At 48.1% G+C, this 19805-nt stretch overlaps 1 protein-coding gene across 2 annotated transcripts in view; it reads left to right on the top strand.

Annotated features, from left to right (window-relative positions):
- Positions 1-2946: 2946 nt before the first annotated feature.
- Positions 2947-19805, top strand: part of GLIS1 (GLIS family zinc finger 1) — a 242227-nt gene continuing 225368 nt past the window's right edge. The window contains exons 1-2 of one of the 2 annotated variants that reach the window (XM_074380854.1): positions 2947-3029; positions 4018-4318. In XM_074380854.1, coding sequence (XP_074236955.1) covers positions 4060-4318 — 259 coding nt within the window. In that variant the 5' untranslated portion in view covers positions 2947-3029; positions 4018-4059. The remainder of the gene's footprint in view (positions 3030-4017; positions 4319-19805) is intronic. The other variant, XM_039474045.2, reaches the window with a different exon arrangement.

The raw sequence follows: 19805 nt of genomic DNA, 5'->3' as shown, positions 1-19805 counted from the left end.
AGTGTGAGCCGCTGTGCCCAGCCAGGAGACCAGTGTGGAAAATCACTAGTTGGGAGGAGGATGAGAATGGAGACAAGAACTTGGAGGAAATGCAGTAGTGAGGAAGGAGAGGAGGAGGATTGTTAGATGAATTTATGACAAGTCAGATATGGGAGTATGGGAGAGGAGGGGCTAAGGATGACTATCAGATTTCTGAATTGGGGGACTTGGCCATGGGGCCATTCACCCAGATAGGGACATGGGAGTGAGGAGCAACATCAGAGATGAAACAAGGATGATCGCTTTTGCAGATGGATCCTGATAGAGATATCCAGTAGACAGACTGTCTGTGGGACTGGGAGGGCAGAAGAGAGTGTGAGTTGGAACATGGATTAGTGCAAAAAGTAGATATTACTGTCTAGCCTGCTAAAGTGAGAAGCAGGGTACTTTGTTTCACTTTATTTTGGTTTTGATAATTAAAATATTAATGAGTTATATTTTAATACCAAAAGTATAAAGGAAAAAAATACAGCACATAATTCCACTGCTCAAATAACCCCTATTGAAAGAGAGGGAGGATAATATATAGTTAGAAAATACAAATCAGTTTAGACAAGTGTAAAAACGAAAAGTGCAGGCTTTCCCTCAGTCCTCCACTCCCTTAACTACTGTTAACAGTTTCTTGTGTTTCCTTAAATAATAATAATAAAAAAAGCATATACCTACTAGATACTGAATATCCCCAAAGGGGTCCTGCCATCTACCGTGTTTAAGAGGTCTGTCTGACTGAGCAAATTAACCTTCTCATCACTTTGCCAGCCTTCACAAACCCTCCTATCTTGGTGGGGTGGACCTGTGAGCTCACTGAGGGAAAGGTGGGGGCTCTGTGTTCCTAGCTCAGGTATAGGGCTTGGCCCAGGGTAAGTGCTCAAGAGAATAACGGGAACAGCTGTTTCTGCATTTGGAAATGTGGACGGCCTTTGCTTGCAGGTTTAGTTGGTTAAGTGACTCATTCAGCAAATGTTTTCAGAGTCCTGACTAAATGCGCAGTGCAGTGCTTGGGAGTGTGTGTGTGTGTGTGTGAGAGAGAGAGAGTGTGTGTGTGTGTGAGAGTGTGTGAGTGTGTGAGTGTGTGTGAGAGTGTGTGTGTGTGAGAGTGTGTGTGTGTGTGAGAGTGTGTGTGTGTGAGTGTGTGTGTGAGTGTGTGTGTGTGAGAGTGTGTGTGTGTGGTGGAGGGAGGGCAGAGGACTTGGGTCTTGGCCTCACTGGAGAGAAGAGCAGAACTAGAACTAGGAAGGCCAGAGATCTTCTAACTTCACACCTTTGGAGGGGAAGCTGAGGTCCATAGTGAGGTTGCTATTCGTCTAGAAGCCACATGGCCTATTGGCAGCAGAACCAGCTGGGATTCCAGAATAGTGTGTAGGGGTTGGGGGCACAGGCACTGAGTGAGGCGCAGGCCTTTGTCTGTGTGTTATGGGTTTGGTTGATTTCCACCCTGTGCCTGTGAGCAGCAGCGTGGTTGGTACTGGAGGAAGGGCGAATCAGGAAGCCTGGAACCCAGGGCTCTGCCACCCCCACCACACTGAGCGGGCCAGTCACATCCTTTATCCTCTGAATGGAAGATGAGTCTAACTAAAACCTCAGTCTTTCTTACTATTATTACTCTAATTCAAAGATACTATTTTAAACAAATTATAGGAAATCCAATTTTATGATTTTGAAATTCTAAAATCTTGGTTTTCCAAGATTCTGAGGATGCTGCTTGGGGTCTGTTATTCTGTGCAGAGTCCTGTTCTGTGAACTTGACATGTTGCCCAGTCCGGAGGAGCACCATATACGTTTTTCAGTCTGAGACCAAGGCCAAAGAGCCTAGACTTCAAAGGAGTTTGAAACCAGTCAGGACCCTGGAGCCAGCCCAGACCACCAGCCAACAGTGTCTGGGAGGAGCCTAGGTGAAATGCAGAAAACATTTCAGCGCTTGGCTGGATACTTCGATAGCCATGGCAGATGGACCAGACCTAGGCGAACACTCCCGTTTTACACAGGAGGACTCAGGCTCAGAGAAGGAAACCGAGTCATTGCCTCCAGGCGCTGTGAAGCCTGACTGTTCTTTGTCCAGTGCTCTTCCTACACGTTGGGCAGGGTCCCCTGAGACACTGCTTGCTGTCTGTCGGGGGAGCCCAGAAGGCAGGGCAACAGGGTAGACCCCTGGAGTGGGTCTCAGTCGCCAGATCTGTACGGATCTCCTGGGAGCTCGGTAAAAGCCTAAGCGCGGGGGGCCTATTCCCCCAGACTCAACTGGAGTATTTTCTAGTTGGGATCAGGCACCTTTTTTTTTTTTCTTTAACTTCAGAGTTTGAAATCTTTTACCTTGGACTCTTTCGGCGGAAAACACAAAAAACAACGTAAGAAGTGGACTAAGAGGCCTGGGTTTGGGTCCCAACTTTGCTGCCCACTCGCTGTGAAATCCGCGAGTTTTCCAGTGAGCGGGCTGGATTCTGCAAGAAAAGTTTTCAAGCACTTTCGCATTTGTGCGCTCCGGGTTCGCAGACAACGTAGTTCCCGTCTGCCGGAGGAGAAAACCGACCGGGAGAGGGGAAGGATCCTGCCCAGCCGGGGCTAGTAGAGAGGTGGGAAGGGAGCCGGGTTGAGCCCAGCGCTTCTCACGCCCAGTGCGCTCTGCCGACCCCCGGGCCCAGCCTCTTTCGCCGCGGCGCCGCCCCACGGTCCTGCCAGGCTCGGCGACCGGAGGGCGGCGGGAAGCGCGGGGTTCCAGGCGGCCGCCGCCTGTCAAACCCTCAGCCCAGCCCCGCGCCGGGCCCCGCCCAGACTCCCAGGGGGACACCCCGCCCTCGCGCCGCGATTGGCCTGGGCGGAGCGGCCGCGGCCAGCCAGTGGCTGGAGCGGCTGTCGGGCAGCCGCTGGCCCGCCCCCGTCCCCCGGGGAACCGCCCCGCAGGACGCGGCGGCGGCGCTGGGGCTGTGGGGGCTGCGGCGCCAGTGGAGGCGCGCGGAGCCGGGCGCCCAGCGATCTGCAGCAGCCGCTGCGAGGTAAGAGGGGGCGCGGCCCGCGGCCGAGAGACTGGCGGGTGCGGGTCCCGAGATCCAAGGTTGGCGTCCCGGCGACGCCGGAACCCCGGCAGCGTGGGGATGGCGCTGGGGGCGCCGAGGGGAACGCAGAGTTTGGGGGCCCCTGACTAAAGGGCCGAAGCTCCGGCGCGGCCCCCATCACACGCGCGGGTGGTGAGAGCGTGGGACTGTGCGACTGTGCGCTGCGGAGCGTCTGACCCGCGGCCATGTGGCTGGTGCGTGTGTCCCCCGGCGTGCGTCGGCGGGTGTGCGGGCGGGTGGCGTCGTCGTCGTGGGCATTGCTCACTCTGCGGCTTTGCGCGCGCGACGGGCTCGTTTCCTCCGCTGCGCATGGGAATGTGGGTGTCCGGGCTGCGAGTGATGGGTTCGCGTCGCGGGAGTCAGCGCCCATCCTGGGACTCCCGTTTTCCCGGTTCGGGTGGTCGCGGGTGGGGGTTGCGCCCGGGCCCTCGGGTTCGGGTCCGCAGCATCTGCGCGCAGCTCGGCCCCGGAGCGTCCACGAGTCGCGCAGCCGGTGACCCACCCGCAGCCGTCTCCGGCGCTTTGCTGGAGCCCTGCTCTGGGAATCCTCGTTGCCGCCGGCTCCCTGTCCCACTGGGTACGCGGAACCGGCGCCCTTCGCGCTCCGGTCCTGTTTCACCATTCGTGCAAAGGAGGCTGGTTTCGGTGGAGGCGGATTTGGATGGGAGACGGCAGGACTTCGTGGTAATGCTCCGCGGCGTGGGGGCCTGGGGTCCTCAGCACACCAGGGAAGGGCGAGCCGCTCCTGTGCGAGGGGGCTTTTGCGTGGGATCAGGTGGGTTTGACCTCTTGTGGGGGTAGGTGTGATTGCGCTAACCTATGTTAGAGACGCTGAATCCACAGAAGGGGCGGTGACCGGTTCAAACTCGGCCCCGGGATGAGACGGGGGCTGCTTCCCGCATTCTAACGCGCTGTGCTGTCTCCCCAGGAGTCCGGCGCGACCCCCAGCCGTGCGCCTCGCCCCGGCGCCATGCATTGCGAGGTGGCCGAGGCACACTCGGACAAGAGGCCCAAGGAGGCCCTGGGTGCGCCCGGCCCAGGCCCCGGCCCCGCCAGCCTCGGCGCGCACATGGCCTTCAGGGTCACCGTGAGTGGCGGCGGCTGCGGGGACAGGGGCCCGCGGGACCTGCTAGCCCGGCCGCCCGTGCCGCCACCGCGCGCCCACGACCTCCTCCGGCCCCGGAGCCCCCGAGACTACAGTCCGTCCAAGGTCGCCGCCGCCGGGAAGGGTGAGTCTGGTCCTGCCAACGTACCTGGCGGCTCCTGTGGAGATTCTAGCTGCCTGGCGTCGCCACCGCGTGCTCGGGAGAACTTGGTGGAACTTTCTTCGGAGTTCCCTCAGTTTCTCTCTTATTGTTTGGGACTAGCTTGTCAGTCTGAAACTAAATTAGATGTTTGCTTTGCGAAGCATCTAATTTAAACTCAATAAGCCCCGTTTGGGGAAATGTGTTTATAGAAAGCTCTCAGCTTACATAATTTTGCTTCTGTATGTTTCTTATAAAGGTTGCGTAGAAACTTGTCAAAATTTTATTATATATTAGGATGAATAGCAGCGTATATATTGGTGTCCGTTTCTGAGCAGCTCAAGGCATACTTTGAAGTATTTTACTCTCCTTAACTAACAAAACCCAGAGGCCTTTAGCAAGACCCCTCTTCTTTTGGGACCTCAGTTTCTCCCTCTGTCAAGTGAGGAATTAATTAAACCAGATGATTTCTGGATTCCTGACGGAAATTTTTCTGCATCAGCAATCCACGTCCTAACTTAAACATGGCTTTTCTGTACTTGGTGCTTTGGAAGTCTACTCTTGGGTTAAAAGCTCCTTGGCAAGTAAGTGCCTTGGTCCCCCAGTGAAGCTGGCCACGGGAAGGTGTAGGTCCCAGTATGGCTTATGGGCTCAAAGTCAGAGATGGTGCTGGGATTTTCAGGAACGTGCTCTTCTCATCACAGTTAATTATTATTGAGTCATTATTTATGAGTTTCGTGCTGACAGATAATTAACCAGGAATTGGAGAAATTGTTAAGATGCTATGTCCCTGTCCTCCCCCTTCTTTCCCTTAGGAGAAACCAAGGCTTTGGGGTTTGACTATATCTGCATTTGGGACCTCTCGGTTCTATTTCCAGATGATTTTCAAGGAAGACAAAAACAGTTTAGGTTTTATAGTTATAGGCTTCACTTCCTAGCATCAGCCCGGCAACTCAGAAGAGGTAGGCAGCCTGCGTTTAGAGTTGAGAGCTCCTTGTGGATCCAAAACACCCAACTCCCCAGTTCAGGGATTAGTAAAATGAAATGAACATAAGCAGTTTTTTTTTTTCTTTTTTAAAGAAAACACTTGACTTTGTAAGACAGAACTATTTCTCATCTCCTTGTTTTAGATGTCAGCCTCTTTTTCAAGGGATAGAGATAATATTTTAGAAAGACAGATATGGTGGGGAGGGGTGGGAAATGCCTGCAGAGTGTTATTGCTGGAATATACACATATGAAGTCTCTTTCACCAGAGAGGAGCGCTGCTCAGTGAGACATGAGTAATGTTTGCTGCCGGGAGCTCCTTGGCTTGCCCTGCTCCATCCACAATCCTCCCTTAAATAGATACCCCACTGCAACGTTCTGTGTTTAAAAAAATCATGGCTGCCATCTGAAGATCGAATTCTCTCCGGATTTAGTGAAAGGCTCTCCTGAACGTCACCTTTGTTCCACGCTATGGTGAGACCTTTCATCTGGGAGCTTTGTATACGATATTCTACTTCCATTCCCCCAAACCCTGGTTATTTTTATGCACACTCCCAAACATGTCCAAAATAAAATATCTTTACATCAGGATTACGTTCAAAAAGGAAGAGGAGACTAAAGGGATGGGAGGAAGAGCCTCTTTCTTTGTACCTTAAGCTGGTCTCTCTGGTGACGCTTTTTCCAAGAAGTTTCACAACTTTTCTTCATAGCCTCCCAGTGGGGCTGGTGGGGTGGGATGCATCCCACTCATTTGAGGAAACTGGGGCCTGAAGGTGGGGAGTGCTCAGTATGTGCAGGGTAGGGGTTGGGGAAGCCACAGCTCTGGCCTAACCTGGCCTAGGGAAAAAGGGAAGGCTTGGGGTGCGGGGCTTGGAGAGGTTTCTTTGCTGGCCTCTGTGTTGCTTAGGCAAGCTTTTCCTCACAGTCCAGCCACCAAGTGGCCCAAGATGAAACCAGCTTCCCCGCAGATCTTCAGCATCCTTAAAAACACCGCAAGGAGACAGCGCCTTCTTGCTGCCCCGACTTCCACTGAAATAGTCCCCAGACCATGTAACCCTTCAAATGTTCGGAGTCTAGCTCCAAGTTCTAAGGCTTATTGGAAACAGGCAGAAATACCAATTGAAAAATATTTATTGACTGTGCTGGAAATTGTAAGACCCCACCACCTATGATCTGTGGGACTTGGGGAAGCAATTTCACTCTTCCGAGCCTTTGGTTTCCTCGTTTGTAAATCTACCCTGGGACTTAATTTGGAAGACCGACGAGAGCATTAGCGATAGAGTGTGCAAGGGCCGCCTCAGTGCCTGGTTATTTTTAGGATTACTGTGGTAACATGTTTAATGTTCTCAACCTCTGGGTTTTCATTTGCACGAGGGGTAATCATGCCTACCTTGCAAGGTAAATAAACAAGAGTTGTAAGACCGCCTTATAAACTAAAAAGGTAGGAGGAGTCACTTTTATTAATTCGTGCAGGGCCCATGCTAGGGTCAGTGACACTTCAGATAGAGGAGACAGAGTGAGAAGGAAGATAGGTTAGATTTTTAAGATGTTGAATGTGAAGGGTGCTAACTGTGGTGTTGCTAGCCAGGGGAGGTTGAAAGGTACCAAGCTTCGGGTCTTTTTGTGGCCACTGCTGCCCAGTGACCAGAGAGAAGACCATACGCTGAGTCTGGGGTCAGGTTTCCGATGCTCTGCTGCCTGCCTTGGACAGTCCCTCAGCAGAGGAAGAGAGTGGGTTCCTGAATCTAGTAGTTTATCCATAAATGTTTGAGTCCTGTATATTTCCAGATCTGGAGTCAGGAGGCACTGGGATGGTGTGACGTCATGGACCAACATTGTCATCATTTACAATAAGAATCATGATCTGTTTATGGCAGAGTCCCGTTTATCCAGATTCCAAACAGCTGGAAAAGCCAAATTGCCAGATGCTGCGTTTTTCTTTCTTACGATTAAACACCCGACACTCTGCTTTTATAAGTCCTGACAAGGAAAGAAGGTAAACATCTGGGCTTTGTGCAGGCGGACAGCTTTGTGGTGATGGCCTGATGACGCTTGTTCTCTTGTGCACGGTGCTTTACAGTGTTCAGAGCGTGTTCCCACACATCCTCTTGTCTGCCCTCATGCCAGCTGGGCTCTGCCTGCTTTGGGGGCTCTTGTGAGGGAACAGATGTGGAAGTCTGTAAAGTGCTGGGCAGATACTGACTGTTATTAATGTGATTCCCATTTTATAGATGTAGACATTAAGGATCAGGGATTTGCTCAAAGCTGCAGACAGTAAGTGGCAGTTTCCAAGCTTCCAGCTGCAAATATTTGATTCTGGTTCCACAACTTGTACCTTTTACATGTGTCTGTTGGCGGCCGAGAGCTGGCATTCACACGAAGTCCCTCTGAATGTTCCCGGAGAATTTAAAAATGTTTTTTGCTTTTGTTATTTCTTCTGTCTCAAATCTTTGGAAATTGCTAACTAGTATCTATGCCATAGTTAGAAAACTATAGTTTGCCACGTGATTCCATTTGCCGAGACTTGCTGTTCCCACACCAAACCAGATAATGAGGTCACTATTTAATTTACAGCGACTCACTGGGCCCTTTCACCGTGTCCTGAGACTGGATGCATCCTTGCAATAAAAAGGTTGATCACGACAAATGTGAACCCTGCCATTATAAAAACAACCATCGTGGCTGTAAATGCCAAAAAGCAGTCAGTCTTGTAACTGAAAAAAAAAGGGAACTGTAGATTGTGTGCGTGGCCTCAGGGGATGGCGGCAGTGGACAGTAAGTCATGGTGTTTTGGTGGTGTTACCTGGTCGAATTTCTTCCTCTGAATGAGAAGCTGCTCTGATGTTCTGGCGAGGCCTTGGAAAGGCAAGCGCATCCCTTATAGAAAGGTATGAGTGATTTTTAAAGCATTTCCCCCCTCCAGCTCCAGTGGGTAATTTGCTTGCATTTCATCTATTTTAAAGTGAGGGTCCTATGATCCGGAAATAATCAGATCCAAATTTTTTCAGTGCTTGAAGTTTCAAATAAGGGGGAGAAAAACCTGCTGGCCAAATGTCAGGCTCAGTGAGACAAAGAGAAACAAGTATGTGTGTGGGTAAAAAATGAGATAGGAACATGTTGTGTCTACAGTCATAAGAGTTATGTATCCGACAAATCTTTTATAGACATGCAGCGGAAATATAATTCCCAAAGATTCTCTGAGAATCTCGGGCGGCTAGGATCCCTCTTCCCTTCCTGCCTCCCAACCTCTCTGGAAACTAGGACTTTGTGGGCAGAATGGCAAGGGGACCATCACGTGAGACCATACTTTAATTTGGGTTTCGTTGTTTCTGGATAGTTTACCTGTAGCGGGCTTAGAGGGACTGCGGTCTGCAGAGCTTCAGTGCTGTGGAACCAACATCCATAGGCATGTTGCTCTATCTGTGATCTAAAAATGTAAATTTCTTTATATGCTATTTTTCTTCATCCTTCTCCTTCTGAAAAAAAGAAAACCAAAAACCAAAAAACAAAAACTAACCCCATCTCAGAGTTACTCATCTCCCTGCGTTTCATTTGCGTGAGAAGCTTAGTGAGCCAGCACACTTATTTTTACAGTGCGTTAAAATCCCATTACAGGCATAAGTGCACAATGAATCACTTAAAAAAATATATTCTTATGTTCTTTGTTCTGAATGTTGCATAATTATCATCATTTTCTTCGGTTTTATTTTGTGGAGTTTGGCCAGTATCCTGAAAGACGGGAGAAACTAAAGTTTGGGACAGGGTTTTCAGTCTGTTTTGGATAGGATTAGGGGAAAAAACAACAAACAAATAAACTTTATTGGGAAATTGACCAGTGACTATCGCAGAGGATAATTTCCCTTCCTTCTTTCAGTTGTGTTGGAAAAGAATTCTCTGTTTTCAATACGATATGGTAGTATTTCAGCAACCTCACCTTACATATACATTTATATTCAAAGTTAAATTACAGTGTGTGATTTGTTAATTTTTTTTTCTGATATAGATTTCTGTTGCAATTACTTTGGACCTGGAGGGTTGTGTGGTTTCTTTTGGTGGGGGTAGTTTATTTTTGTACTTAAAGAAACAAAGACATTCAGTTTAAGGGGGAGAAGAAATGAAACAAAGTCTGCAGAGGGTTTTGAAAACTTGGACTCCATTATGCAAAAAGCACAGCTGTAATACCAGGGCCAGGAAAAAAGACCAAACTCCTGAAATATTTGTGCTGTTCGCCTTCACTGTGCTAATGATTCTAGCAGTTTAAAAATGGACTTCTTGTTTATCAACAGCCGCTGCCCAAATTAATAGTTTACAATGAAAAAAAAAAAAAAGCTTTCAGCATTGGAAGCAAAGTCCAGGGACTGACAGCTGAGTTACTGAGTAAGGAAAGCAGAAAAGAGGGGGAGAAAAGTAGTTTTGTGTGGCTACTTTGGTCTCCCAAAGCCATATTTATAAGAAACTGAAAGAAAGCAGAAGGCTGGGCTGGGTAGGGGGTGGAGAGAATACAACCCTAACCCAGTGGTCTCAGAGTTGAAAGTCACTTAAAGCATCTGTTTTCTTCTTTTTCCCTTCTTCCCCTTAAACTCCAAAGGGTTATTCCTTCAGTAGGTTTCCGGCGGATCGAGGCGGATTGTGTTAGCATTACGAGTTGTGTTTGTAAAGTCAGCGTTTGAGTCAGATGCGCTGAGAGGAGACCTTCAGTCGCTTAACTGAATAACGCATTTCCTGGATAGCCTGAATTTATTTGGTGGTTCTGGTTGGGCCTGCCTGGAGCTAACACATGAGCCATTGTGCAGCCTCTATGCAGTGGCCATGCCCTGTGTTGTGAGCCTTGGTTTTCCCACCTGTAAAATAGGGAGCAGTTCAGTTGGATGATCCATAGTCCTTGCCTGCTGATACTCCAGGATTCCACACGAACTGGGCTGAAGGTTTGGAAGGATCCAGGTGTAGGAAGAGGCCACTTTTGTCTCAGACCAAGTTAAACACTTGAACTCTAAACTGCTAAATATGAAAACAGAAGGGATGGGGCAGAGGGAGGTCAACTAACCTTTGCTGAGCACCTGCTCTGTGCCAGGTTGGATGCTTTAGAGACGTGATCACATTTAATTATGCCCAACAGCCCTAGGAGGAAAGGAGGCGCTGTTTTAATTTTAAAGCTGTCGGGACTGAGGATTGAAAAGGCAAAGTGATTGGTCCAAGATTGTGCATGTAGTAAGCAGTAGAGCCTCAAATTTGAACCCAGGTCAGCCTGACAGCAGAGCCAGTACTTTCCTCTGAAAATACACCACTCTTCAGGACCAGCCTCTCAAACCCAGGCGACTGTAAAGGAGAGGATGTGGCTCTAGAGAGCCGAGTGTCCTCCACACCTGGAGGAAGGCAACAGGAGGCCCAGACAGCCACATCCCAGAGCACCCCTTTCTCAGTCTCAGCCAATGGACTGAAGTGTGACTTATTGTTGACACTCTGCCTCTGCAGGGCACTGCTTCTCCCCTGCTGCAGAACTAGGGGAAGGAGGATGTTGCCTGTGACTCGGGATCTTCAGGAATCTAAGATCTGGAAAAGGACTCTCTGAGGCCATGGAGGGGGCCCCTAGGAGAGACAGCTTCTCAGAAGCAGTGGCAACTCCCGTCCTGACTGGTTATTGCAGGTAATAGTCCCCGTTTGAGTCAGTCCTACCTTTTGGGGAGATTCCTTGCTAAGGCCTCAGTCGTAGTCCCCACTCTACCCCTTCCAAAGACATCGTCGGATGAGAATTCTTCAAGATCCCCACCATGCCTGGCTGTAGAATATGTGCTTCCCTGAGCACGTTGGCTCAGGGATCTATTAAACAATTATTCCTTGTTAAACACTGGCTGGGATGAAGTAGGGCTTGGGAGGAAGAACAGGCTGGGGATCAGATTGAACTTAGAGAGTTTGCTTGTGAGAAATGGGTCTTTTGTGTAAAATGATGAATGAGCTAGATGACCCCCTATGGAAGGTAAAGGTCCCACAACTGGTTGCATCTGTGGCCTTGCACGTGCGTTCATGAGAACCTGTACATTCTCAAGGGGTCTTAGTGATTCTGAAGATGGACTAGCAGGAGCCGTCCTCGTCCAGGGCGTTCTTGCCTTCCTATGTGCCGCTGTGTCTGAAGGGGAGTGTATGAAGTATGAAGGATGGCCCTGCTTGCCCTGCGGCCCAGCCTGTTCCTATTTGTGTCTTTTTAGCAACCAGATTACTCTGTTAGATGTTACTTTTGTTTTTAAATAACAGGTTTGCTAGAAATCGGGCTTTAGCAAGAAACCAGCGAGTACTATAAACCTGACTTGAAAAATACAGATCCCATTTGCTGTTTTAAGCTCTCCAGAGGGCTGGAGATTGGGTTTATTTTGGAACGCTGCTGGACTATATGAATTGCTTCTCAGAGGGCTGGGTATTTAATACCTAGTAGAAGTTTGTGTAAGAGTTGATGATGTATTTTGCCAACTTTCCAACCCAGTAAATAAATTACACGTGCCGGCAGAGGCTGCCAGGATCCACTGTGTCAATCGAAGCTTAATTTTTGTCCTAAACCACTTAATACTTTTGTCCTAGTGAGCAGAGAAAGTTACGGAGTTTTGCCCATCAGCGGGCCCATTCCAAGACTACCACGGTTTAAAAAGCTTGAGAATAGGCCTCCGCGGAGTCCCTGATTTTGACACCGTTTTTGGTGGTTAAGTAGCTTCAGCAGTCTCAAGTCCAACCCTCAAGGCAGAGAATGATAATATAATTTTAAGCATATCGTAAAAATGAAACGCAGTCACTTCCACTCCCCAAACCTGTCTCACTCCCTGACTCTCTGGAGAAAACGGCTGTAATTGTAGGTTTAATCTCAAGACTGCCTTTGCATTTTATCTTATTTGAGTGCAAAGCCCAGGTAATAACGTTGGCATTTCCAGTGCGAAACAAAATAGGGTTTCTAACTTGGAGACACTATTAAATATTTCATGCTTCAACCAAACTCAATTCTTTTTTCCTATAATAAGTTTAAATATTAATTCTCTGGAATGTCAGATGCCTAAAGCAAGGCATTTAGTGATCTGCAGTTTCAAGTATCTCGAAGAAGGTTTATGAAACAGGATATTTCACTGGGAGGGATGAGTAGTGTGTTTCAGAGATATCTGAATTCAAGGCATCGTCTTCTGATTTATTTTTTTAAAGGGAAAAGGTCATAAAATAAGTTGCTTTATGTGCTGATGGATTAAGTGGCTTAGGCTGAAATAACAGCAGGAACTTTACTGTTTTTACCCGTTATAGTTTAACAATGCTTTTTGGGGGAAGGGGGTGGGTTTTTTTCCCGCCTGCTTGTCTCCTCCCTGCACCCCCCTCTCCGTTCTCTCCCCTCTCAGCCAGATGGCTTTAATTCTAACCAAATCCCACGCTGAGGCCAAATGATTGATCAAACAGTCATTTGTACTTACGTAGCGCTCTTTGTGAGAATATCTCCGTGCTAGGGCTTCTCGCTGGGGCAGGCTCTTCTTTGGGCCTTCAAACGAATGATTTCAAACAGATCGAGGGGCCTGGTGAGGAGGGGTTCGCGGGTGGATGCGGAGCAAAAATCCCAGACCTCAAGTCCTTAGAACTTCTCGCTTAAAACCTCTGTGTTGCCTCCCGTCCCTGACAGCAGGGGTATCCACATGTTCTAAATATAAGGACAAAAATCTTTCCACTGTCCACATGAGAGCAGCTATACTTTTAGTATCTCTTGAAGCAGAAGATACCTAATGAGGTTTAGTTATCTGCTAATTTAAAGCGCTCTTTTAAGTTGGTATGTACTTTATCCACCATGGCAGTATCTACACACACCTGTAGAGACATCGATTTGTCCTACAGATAGTCTTTGATACATGCTTTAAAGATCTTCTGTGAAATTACACTTGGCATGTAGATTGACAGCCAGCTGGCCAATGGGAAAAATCTGAGCCCTTAGATCTGGTGTTCAAGGATTTCGTGCCGGGCCAGTTCCATTTCTTGCTGATGTCTGCTCATGGCAGCAGACTTTTCCTTATGCATCCTCAGACCTGGAATTTTCTCTTTACCTGTCCTTCTTTCCTTATAATCTGTGAGCTTCTTTTTAGTCATCTTTGTGCCTCCTTAAATCATTTTGGAACAAATGGGAAAATAGATGATATTCAAAGATTCATCTTTGTATTCTCGTGTCCAGCACAAAGGCTGGCATGAAGTTCGTATCTGAGAAGTGTATAGGATGCTGAGGCTGTGGATGTGGAACCAAGGCCACTAGGTTTGAATCCTGGTTCCGTGTACTAACTTGGGGACCTTGGCAAGTTAGGGAGCTTTTTGGATCTCAATTTGTTTGTCTGTGACATGAGGACAAGAATAGTAATGATCTCCAAAGTCTGTTTTGAGGGTGGAATGAGTTAACACATTTATAAGTGCTTAAGAACAGAGATTGGCACATGGTAAATGGTCAATTAATCCTGGGATTATAATAATTGTTATTGTTATTGACTACCATGTAAATGGTAAACAGAACTTCTTGGAAGGGCTTTCCCTCCCTTCCATTCCACCAGATTGACCCTACTGATTCTTTAAGGCCCAGCTCAAATGCCACCTCCTCCTCAAAGTCTTCCCTTTTTTTCTACCCTTCCTTTTGCCATGGCCCTGGTCATACTCTATGGCAATTTTCTATTTACTTCTGCGTCCTTGAAGACAAGGGTAGAGCGTCATTATTCTTGAACCCTGTATGGCCAGCACAGGGCCAGGGCTGGCTCCAAGTGAGTGTCCAGGAAGTTTGGGAATGTACTACAGCCCAGTCCCTGCCCTCAAGGAGCCTGCAGCCTGTAAAGGAGGAGCTGTGTTTGATGTTCTTCTTTTTCCTGCAAGGCTGAACATATGGTGAGCTCTCAACACATGTGAGATGCTAGTAAATTCTTTTTTTTTTTTCTTGCCCTGTCGTATGGGGCTGAGATGCCAGTAAATTCTACATGAGTTCTCGTGTGCAGATACCATCATGTTTTCTTTCCAACACTGTCTTGGGCTCTTCAAAATAAGGTCTGTCCCTTGATTGCTAGTGACCCTGGGGAAGTCTCCTCACCCAGCTGGGTCTCCCTCTCCCCTCCTTCTGGGAAGGATTGGCTTCGGGGCTTGCAGGCTCTCTGGCTGTAAGCCTTTGAAGCCACTAGGCCAGGGGCCGGGTGGAGGAGCTTGGGGCCTGGTGACTGTCCTGCAGTGATTGACCATTGGCCTCTTGGCCAGGATTGGTGCTTTCTGTCACATGCTTGTCCTCCCTTTCAGACAAAGCCCCAAGTGCTGTGACATGTGTCTCATCTTGTGGCTTAAAGAGCAGATACTAGTGGTTGCTACACATCATACCCAGATCTCTCTAAGATAAAGAGGAACCTCGAACCAAGTGTGTGCGAATTGAGAGCTGGGAGCCAGAGGATGGTAGCTCTTGGCAACCCTACTGCGGTGGTGATTAGTGTCCACACCCAAGATGCCCACTCCAAGACAAGCTTAGAGTCCCCGGGGGATGTAGTGGCCTCCTGGCCCTTCTCTAGGCACCATTGTGGGCTTTGTAAACTGTAAAGCTTTCCCCAAATCATGTTGTTCATCCGAGCCCCCTTTGGGTAGATGTGAAGACTAAGGTTCAGAGAGGCCATGTGACTTGTGCAAAGGCAGTACATGGCTTTTAGAGTCAGAACTGAGTTTGGATCCTGATAACATCACCTGCTAGGCCTTGGGCAAGTTCATCAAATTCTGAGCCCCAGTCTTACTCATTCGAAAAGTGGAGATAGTTCCTGTCTCATGGGTTACTAGGGGGATTAAGATGAGTGTCCATAGAACACATAGCTCAGGGCTAGAGCACAGCAGGTGTGTCCCGGAGGTGAGTTGTGGTTGTTGGTTTTTGTGAGTGAAGAGCTGGGCTAGGTCCCAGGCCTGACTCTGTCTGATATTGTTTCTCCTCTACACTGTAGTACTCTATTGCCAGACTCTGCTTTTTAAATATTTTTGGTATAATTACAAGAATAAGGACTTTGTGGTCAAACTGAGGCTTGAACTGCAGTGATGGAGGATGCAGGTCTGGTTGGTGGGCATGGTGGTTTCCCCTAGGGATGGGGGTTGGGGAGGCAGGTGAGTGTGGGCTGCCTCAGCACATCTGACAGGTCCTGGTCCTGGGTCAGTCCAAGATGCCTGCTCAGCCTGTGGTGTCCAGTGGGATGGGGGTTGTCTGTGGGGTGGGTCAGGAGGCACACCTCCACCTCTTCCCTGGTTTATTGGGTGGGGAGTTGCTGTCAGACTCTAATATCCAGTGGAATTACCTTGATTCTTCCTCTTAAACCTATGATGCCAGGACTGTCCTACTCCCCATGTCCCCATGCCTGGCCAGCCCTGCAGTAATATAGTGGCTTCCATTTCTTGAGCCCTGCCGTGAGTAGATGTCCCATGAGGCCATTAATTATTTCTATATTCACTCCTCGCACAGTGGGCGTTAGCATCCTTATTTTATAGAGGACAAAGCTGAGGCCTGGAGAGCCTAAATGCCAGGAGTTCTAGAGCTGGCAGGTGTCAGCTGCGGGCCCACCTGCCCCTTCTCCACGCCTTGCCACCTACTGGGCGTTCCATCTCATCACAGTCAAAATCCTTCCTCCTCCAGCCAGAATTAACCTGTCCTTCCTTCATTGTCTGACTGCTGTTTGCCACTCATTCTGTCATGAAAGAGTCAGGTGTTCCAGATGCTTGGGTTCATTTTTCCTTCCCCACGAAACTGTGGGCTTCTTGGAGGCAGGGTATGTCATGAACACATCTCTGACTTCTGATAGAGGATAGACCAGAGAATAGAAAAAACACAGGACCCTGGCTGGATTAATCTGCCCCTCTCCAGTCAAGGCGAGGCTTCCTGGGAAGTTCTCCAAGCAGATTTTCAGTATAGCAACCCTGAGTGGCTCTCAGTTTTTGAGCCTCAGTTCCCCATTTGTAAAATGGGAGAGTGATCCCTGTCTGGTCAACTGTTAGGAGCAGATGGGATGAAGTATGTGAAAGTAGCCTGAAAACTGGAATGGCTGTACCTGTGTTTGGCTGGTGGTTGGTTGGTTCGTCCATATTTATAGGATGCTCCCAGTGTTAGGTTCTGCCCTAGGACACCGGTGGAGAACCAAGAGACGGAGCCCTTGCTTCTCGGAGCTCAGAGCCCGAGAAGGGCGGGTGTTTGCAGGTTCCCCCTTCAGACTGGCTGAGTTTCCAGCCCTCTCTGCGGCATCACCACCTTATCATTTATGTCGGTCCTAAGCAGACTCCAGTTTACCAACCAGTCTTAGCCTCATGACCTCAGACAATCTCACCAAGCCTTGGTCTGCTGAGTTGTAGAATGGAAATAGGTGCTCGCTCCTCTGGCCAGGCTAGTGTGAGGATCAGTGAGGTAGGGTGGGAAAGGGCTCTCGAGATGGCTAACGATTGGGAACTCTGAGGACAGGTCAAACTTGAGTTTGCAGAGCAGCCCTCTACAGGACACTGGACAGAGTGTTAAATCCTGGGCCCGGGGACTGCCTTGGGAAGCCCTTTCCTTGCACCTGTTGCCGATTCTGCTGGCTTAAGCATTCTTCTTGGAGTGAATACCCCCTTACTGTCTCAGGCAATAGAGGCCAGCAGCTTTCTTCCTTCGGCAAGTCTGCGGGGCCTCTCCTGTCCCAGCCTTATACCTCTCCCTCCCCACGCCTCCCACTCCCACTCCCACTCTCTCCATGGCTCTCACTGCTGTGCACTCAGAATACTGAAGAGCTATTTGCTAGGGGTGGGGTGGGGGATGGAGACAAGTAAATTCCCACTGTTTGATGTTGGCTAAGCAGGTGGGGCTGTTGGGGACCCTCCTCCCATTGCTTTTCCTCCTCCTCTCCATTTTTTTCATTATCTCACATTGATCATTTATTGAGCACTGTTAGGCACTGGATGAATCATCTTTTTAAAAATGAATCATCTTAATAGCCATGAACCTGTAGTCCCAGCTACTGGCAAGTCTAAGGCAGAAGGATTGCTTGAAACCAAGAGTTCAAGACCAGCCCGGGTAGCATAGTGATACTCTGTCTCTACTTTTAAAATTTAAAAATTAGCTGGGTGTGGTGGTATGCACCTGTAATCTCAGCTGCTTGGGAGGCTGAGGAGGAGTATCACCTGAGTCCAGGAGTTCAAGGATGCAGTCAGCTGTAATCAAGCCACTCCAGCCTGGGTGACAGAGCAAGACCCTATCTCTAAAAATAAAATAAAAGATCATCCTGTTTAATCTTAAAACTACCTTGTGATGTTTGCTTTTTCACAAGAACACTTACGGCTATTTAGATGAATTACAATTAAATAAAGTCTAAAATTTAGTTTCCCAGTCATACCAGGTACATTTCAAGTGCTCAGTAGACACGTGGCTAGCTAGTAGTTACCATATTGGAAAATGCAAATATAGAGCGTTTCCTCCATCACAGAAAGTTCTGTTGGACAGCATTAGTCTGGAATATCATTCTTTAATTTATTCATTTGTTCCTCACCTGTTTCCTAACACTATTGTCACATGCTAGGCTCTCTAGCATCCTTGGCATCTGCCTTGGGGAGCCTCCAGTTGAGAGGGTGAGCAGATGGCCATAGAAACGTTGAGATGGGGCTGGCATGCTGGTCACTAGGCCTGCCTTCTGTTGGAGATGTGCATGTGAGTCCTAGGGTCTGTCCTATTCTCAGAGTGTTCATAAGACAGCACTGATAAGAGACATGAGGGCACTCTTCCATGAGAGGTGGCATTTGAGTGGCTGGCCCAGGTGGGAGGCTTCTGCTGGGTCCTTAGTGGGGATCCCAGAGCCAGCTCATCACTGGAACTGGAAACATGCTAACAGTGCCCTGAGCAGCAGCTTAGATGGGAATGGCAGAATATTGGTTTATTCTTGTGGGTTCCTGACTTTTAACAAATTACTTAGTTTTTACTGCTAGTCCTTCTTTGGGAAGTGGTTGACCCTTTAAAGATAATTTAATTTAATACTCTTTATTTTTTCCACACATGTAAGTACTATATACTTACTGTAGAAGCTTTGGAAAGTATGCAAACATGGAAAGACAGAAATAATACTTGCTTGGAATCTCACCCTCAGTAATGATTACTGTTTGCATTTTGGTAGGTTTCTTTTTAGTCTTTTTTCTATGCTTGTCTGTGTATTAGTATAGTTTTACATCATTGAGATCATTCTGAATATAGTCTTACATTCTTACATTTAAACTTAAGGCCAGGTGCGGTGGCTCACGCCTGTAATCCCAGCCCTTTGGGAGGCTGAGGCAGGCGGATCACCTGAGGTCAGGAGTTTGAGACCAGCCTGGCCAACATGGCGAAACACTGTCTCTATTAAAAATATAAAAATTAGCTGGGTGTAGTGGTGTGCACCTGTAATCCCAGCTACTTGGGAGGCTGAGGCAGGAGAATTGCTTGAAGAACCTGGGAAGCGGAGGTTGCAGTGAGCTGAGATTGAGCCACCACACTGAGTCAGCCTGGGTGACAGAGTGAGACTCCATCTCAAAAAAAAAAAATAATAAAATAATAATAATAATAAACTTAACATTGAACACAATAAACCTTTTCTATGTTATTAACATCCTTTGTCAACATTCAGAAACATATTACTTTTTTTATTTTTTGAGACATTCTCACTCTGTCACCCAGGCTGGAGTGCAGTGTCTCAATCTCAGCTCACTGTAGCCTCTGCCTCCCAGGTTCAAGTGATTCTTCCACCTCAGCCTCTGGAATAGCTGGGATTATAGGCATGCTCCACCATGCCCAGTTAATTTTTATATTTTGAGTAGAGATGGGGTTTTACCATGTTGGACAGGCTGGTCTCGAACTCCTGGCCTCAAGTGATCCACCTGCCTTGGCCTCCCAAAGTGTGCTGGGATTATAGGCGTGAGCCACTGAGCCTGGCCTACTGTGTTTTTTTTTTTTTTTTTTTTTTTTTTTTTTTTTGAGACAGGGTCTCACTGTCACCCAGGATGCAGTGCAGTGGCCCAATCACAGCTCACTGTAGCCTCCTCCTCCCCAGGCTCAGGCGATTTCCCACCTCGGCCTTCCAAGTAGCTGGGACTGCAGGCACATGCCACTACGCTTGGCTAATTTTTTTTATAGAGACGGGTTTTTACTATGTTGCCAAGGCTGGTCTTGAATTCCTGGGCTCAAGCAATACTCCCACCTCGGCTTCCCAAAGTGCTGGGATTATAGGAGTGAGGCACCACACCTGGCCTGCATATTACGTTTTATTAAAATTTTTGAAGTGTTTTGAACAGGTGATACATTAAAGTGGTCCAAAATTTAGAAGGTCCAAGAAGGGTCCTCAGGGAGAGCCTTCGTCTTCTCTCTTTTGTCTGGCCTCTCAGAGATAGTTTATGTGAATACAAATATGTATATATGTTACTTGCATGTGCATAATGGTTCAGAATTTTCAGCTTCCCCCAGTAAAGCTAATGCTGCAGTGAATATCTTTATATAGCAATCTTCAT

Source organism: Saimiri boliviensis, chromosome 11, assembly GCF_048565385.1.
Source record: "Saimiri boliviensis isolate mSaiBol1 chromosome 11, mSaiBol1.pri, whole genome shotgun sequence".
NCBI lineage: Eukaryota > Metazoa > Chordata > Mammalia > Primates > Cebidae > Saimiri > Saimiri boliviensis.
Note: the sequence above shows the minus strand (reverse complement) of the source record. Positions and strands in the feature narration are given on the sequence as shown.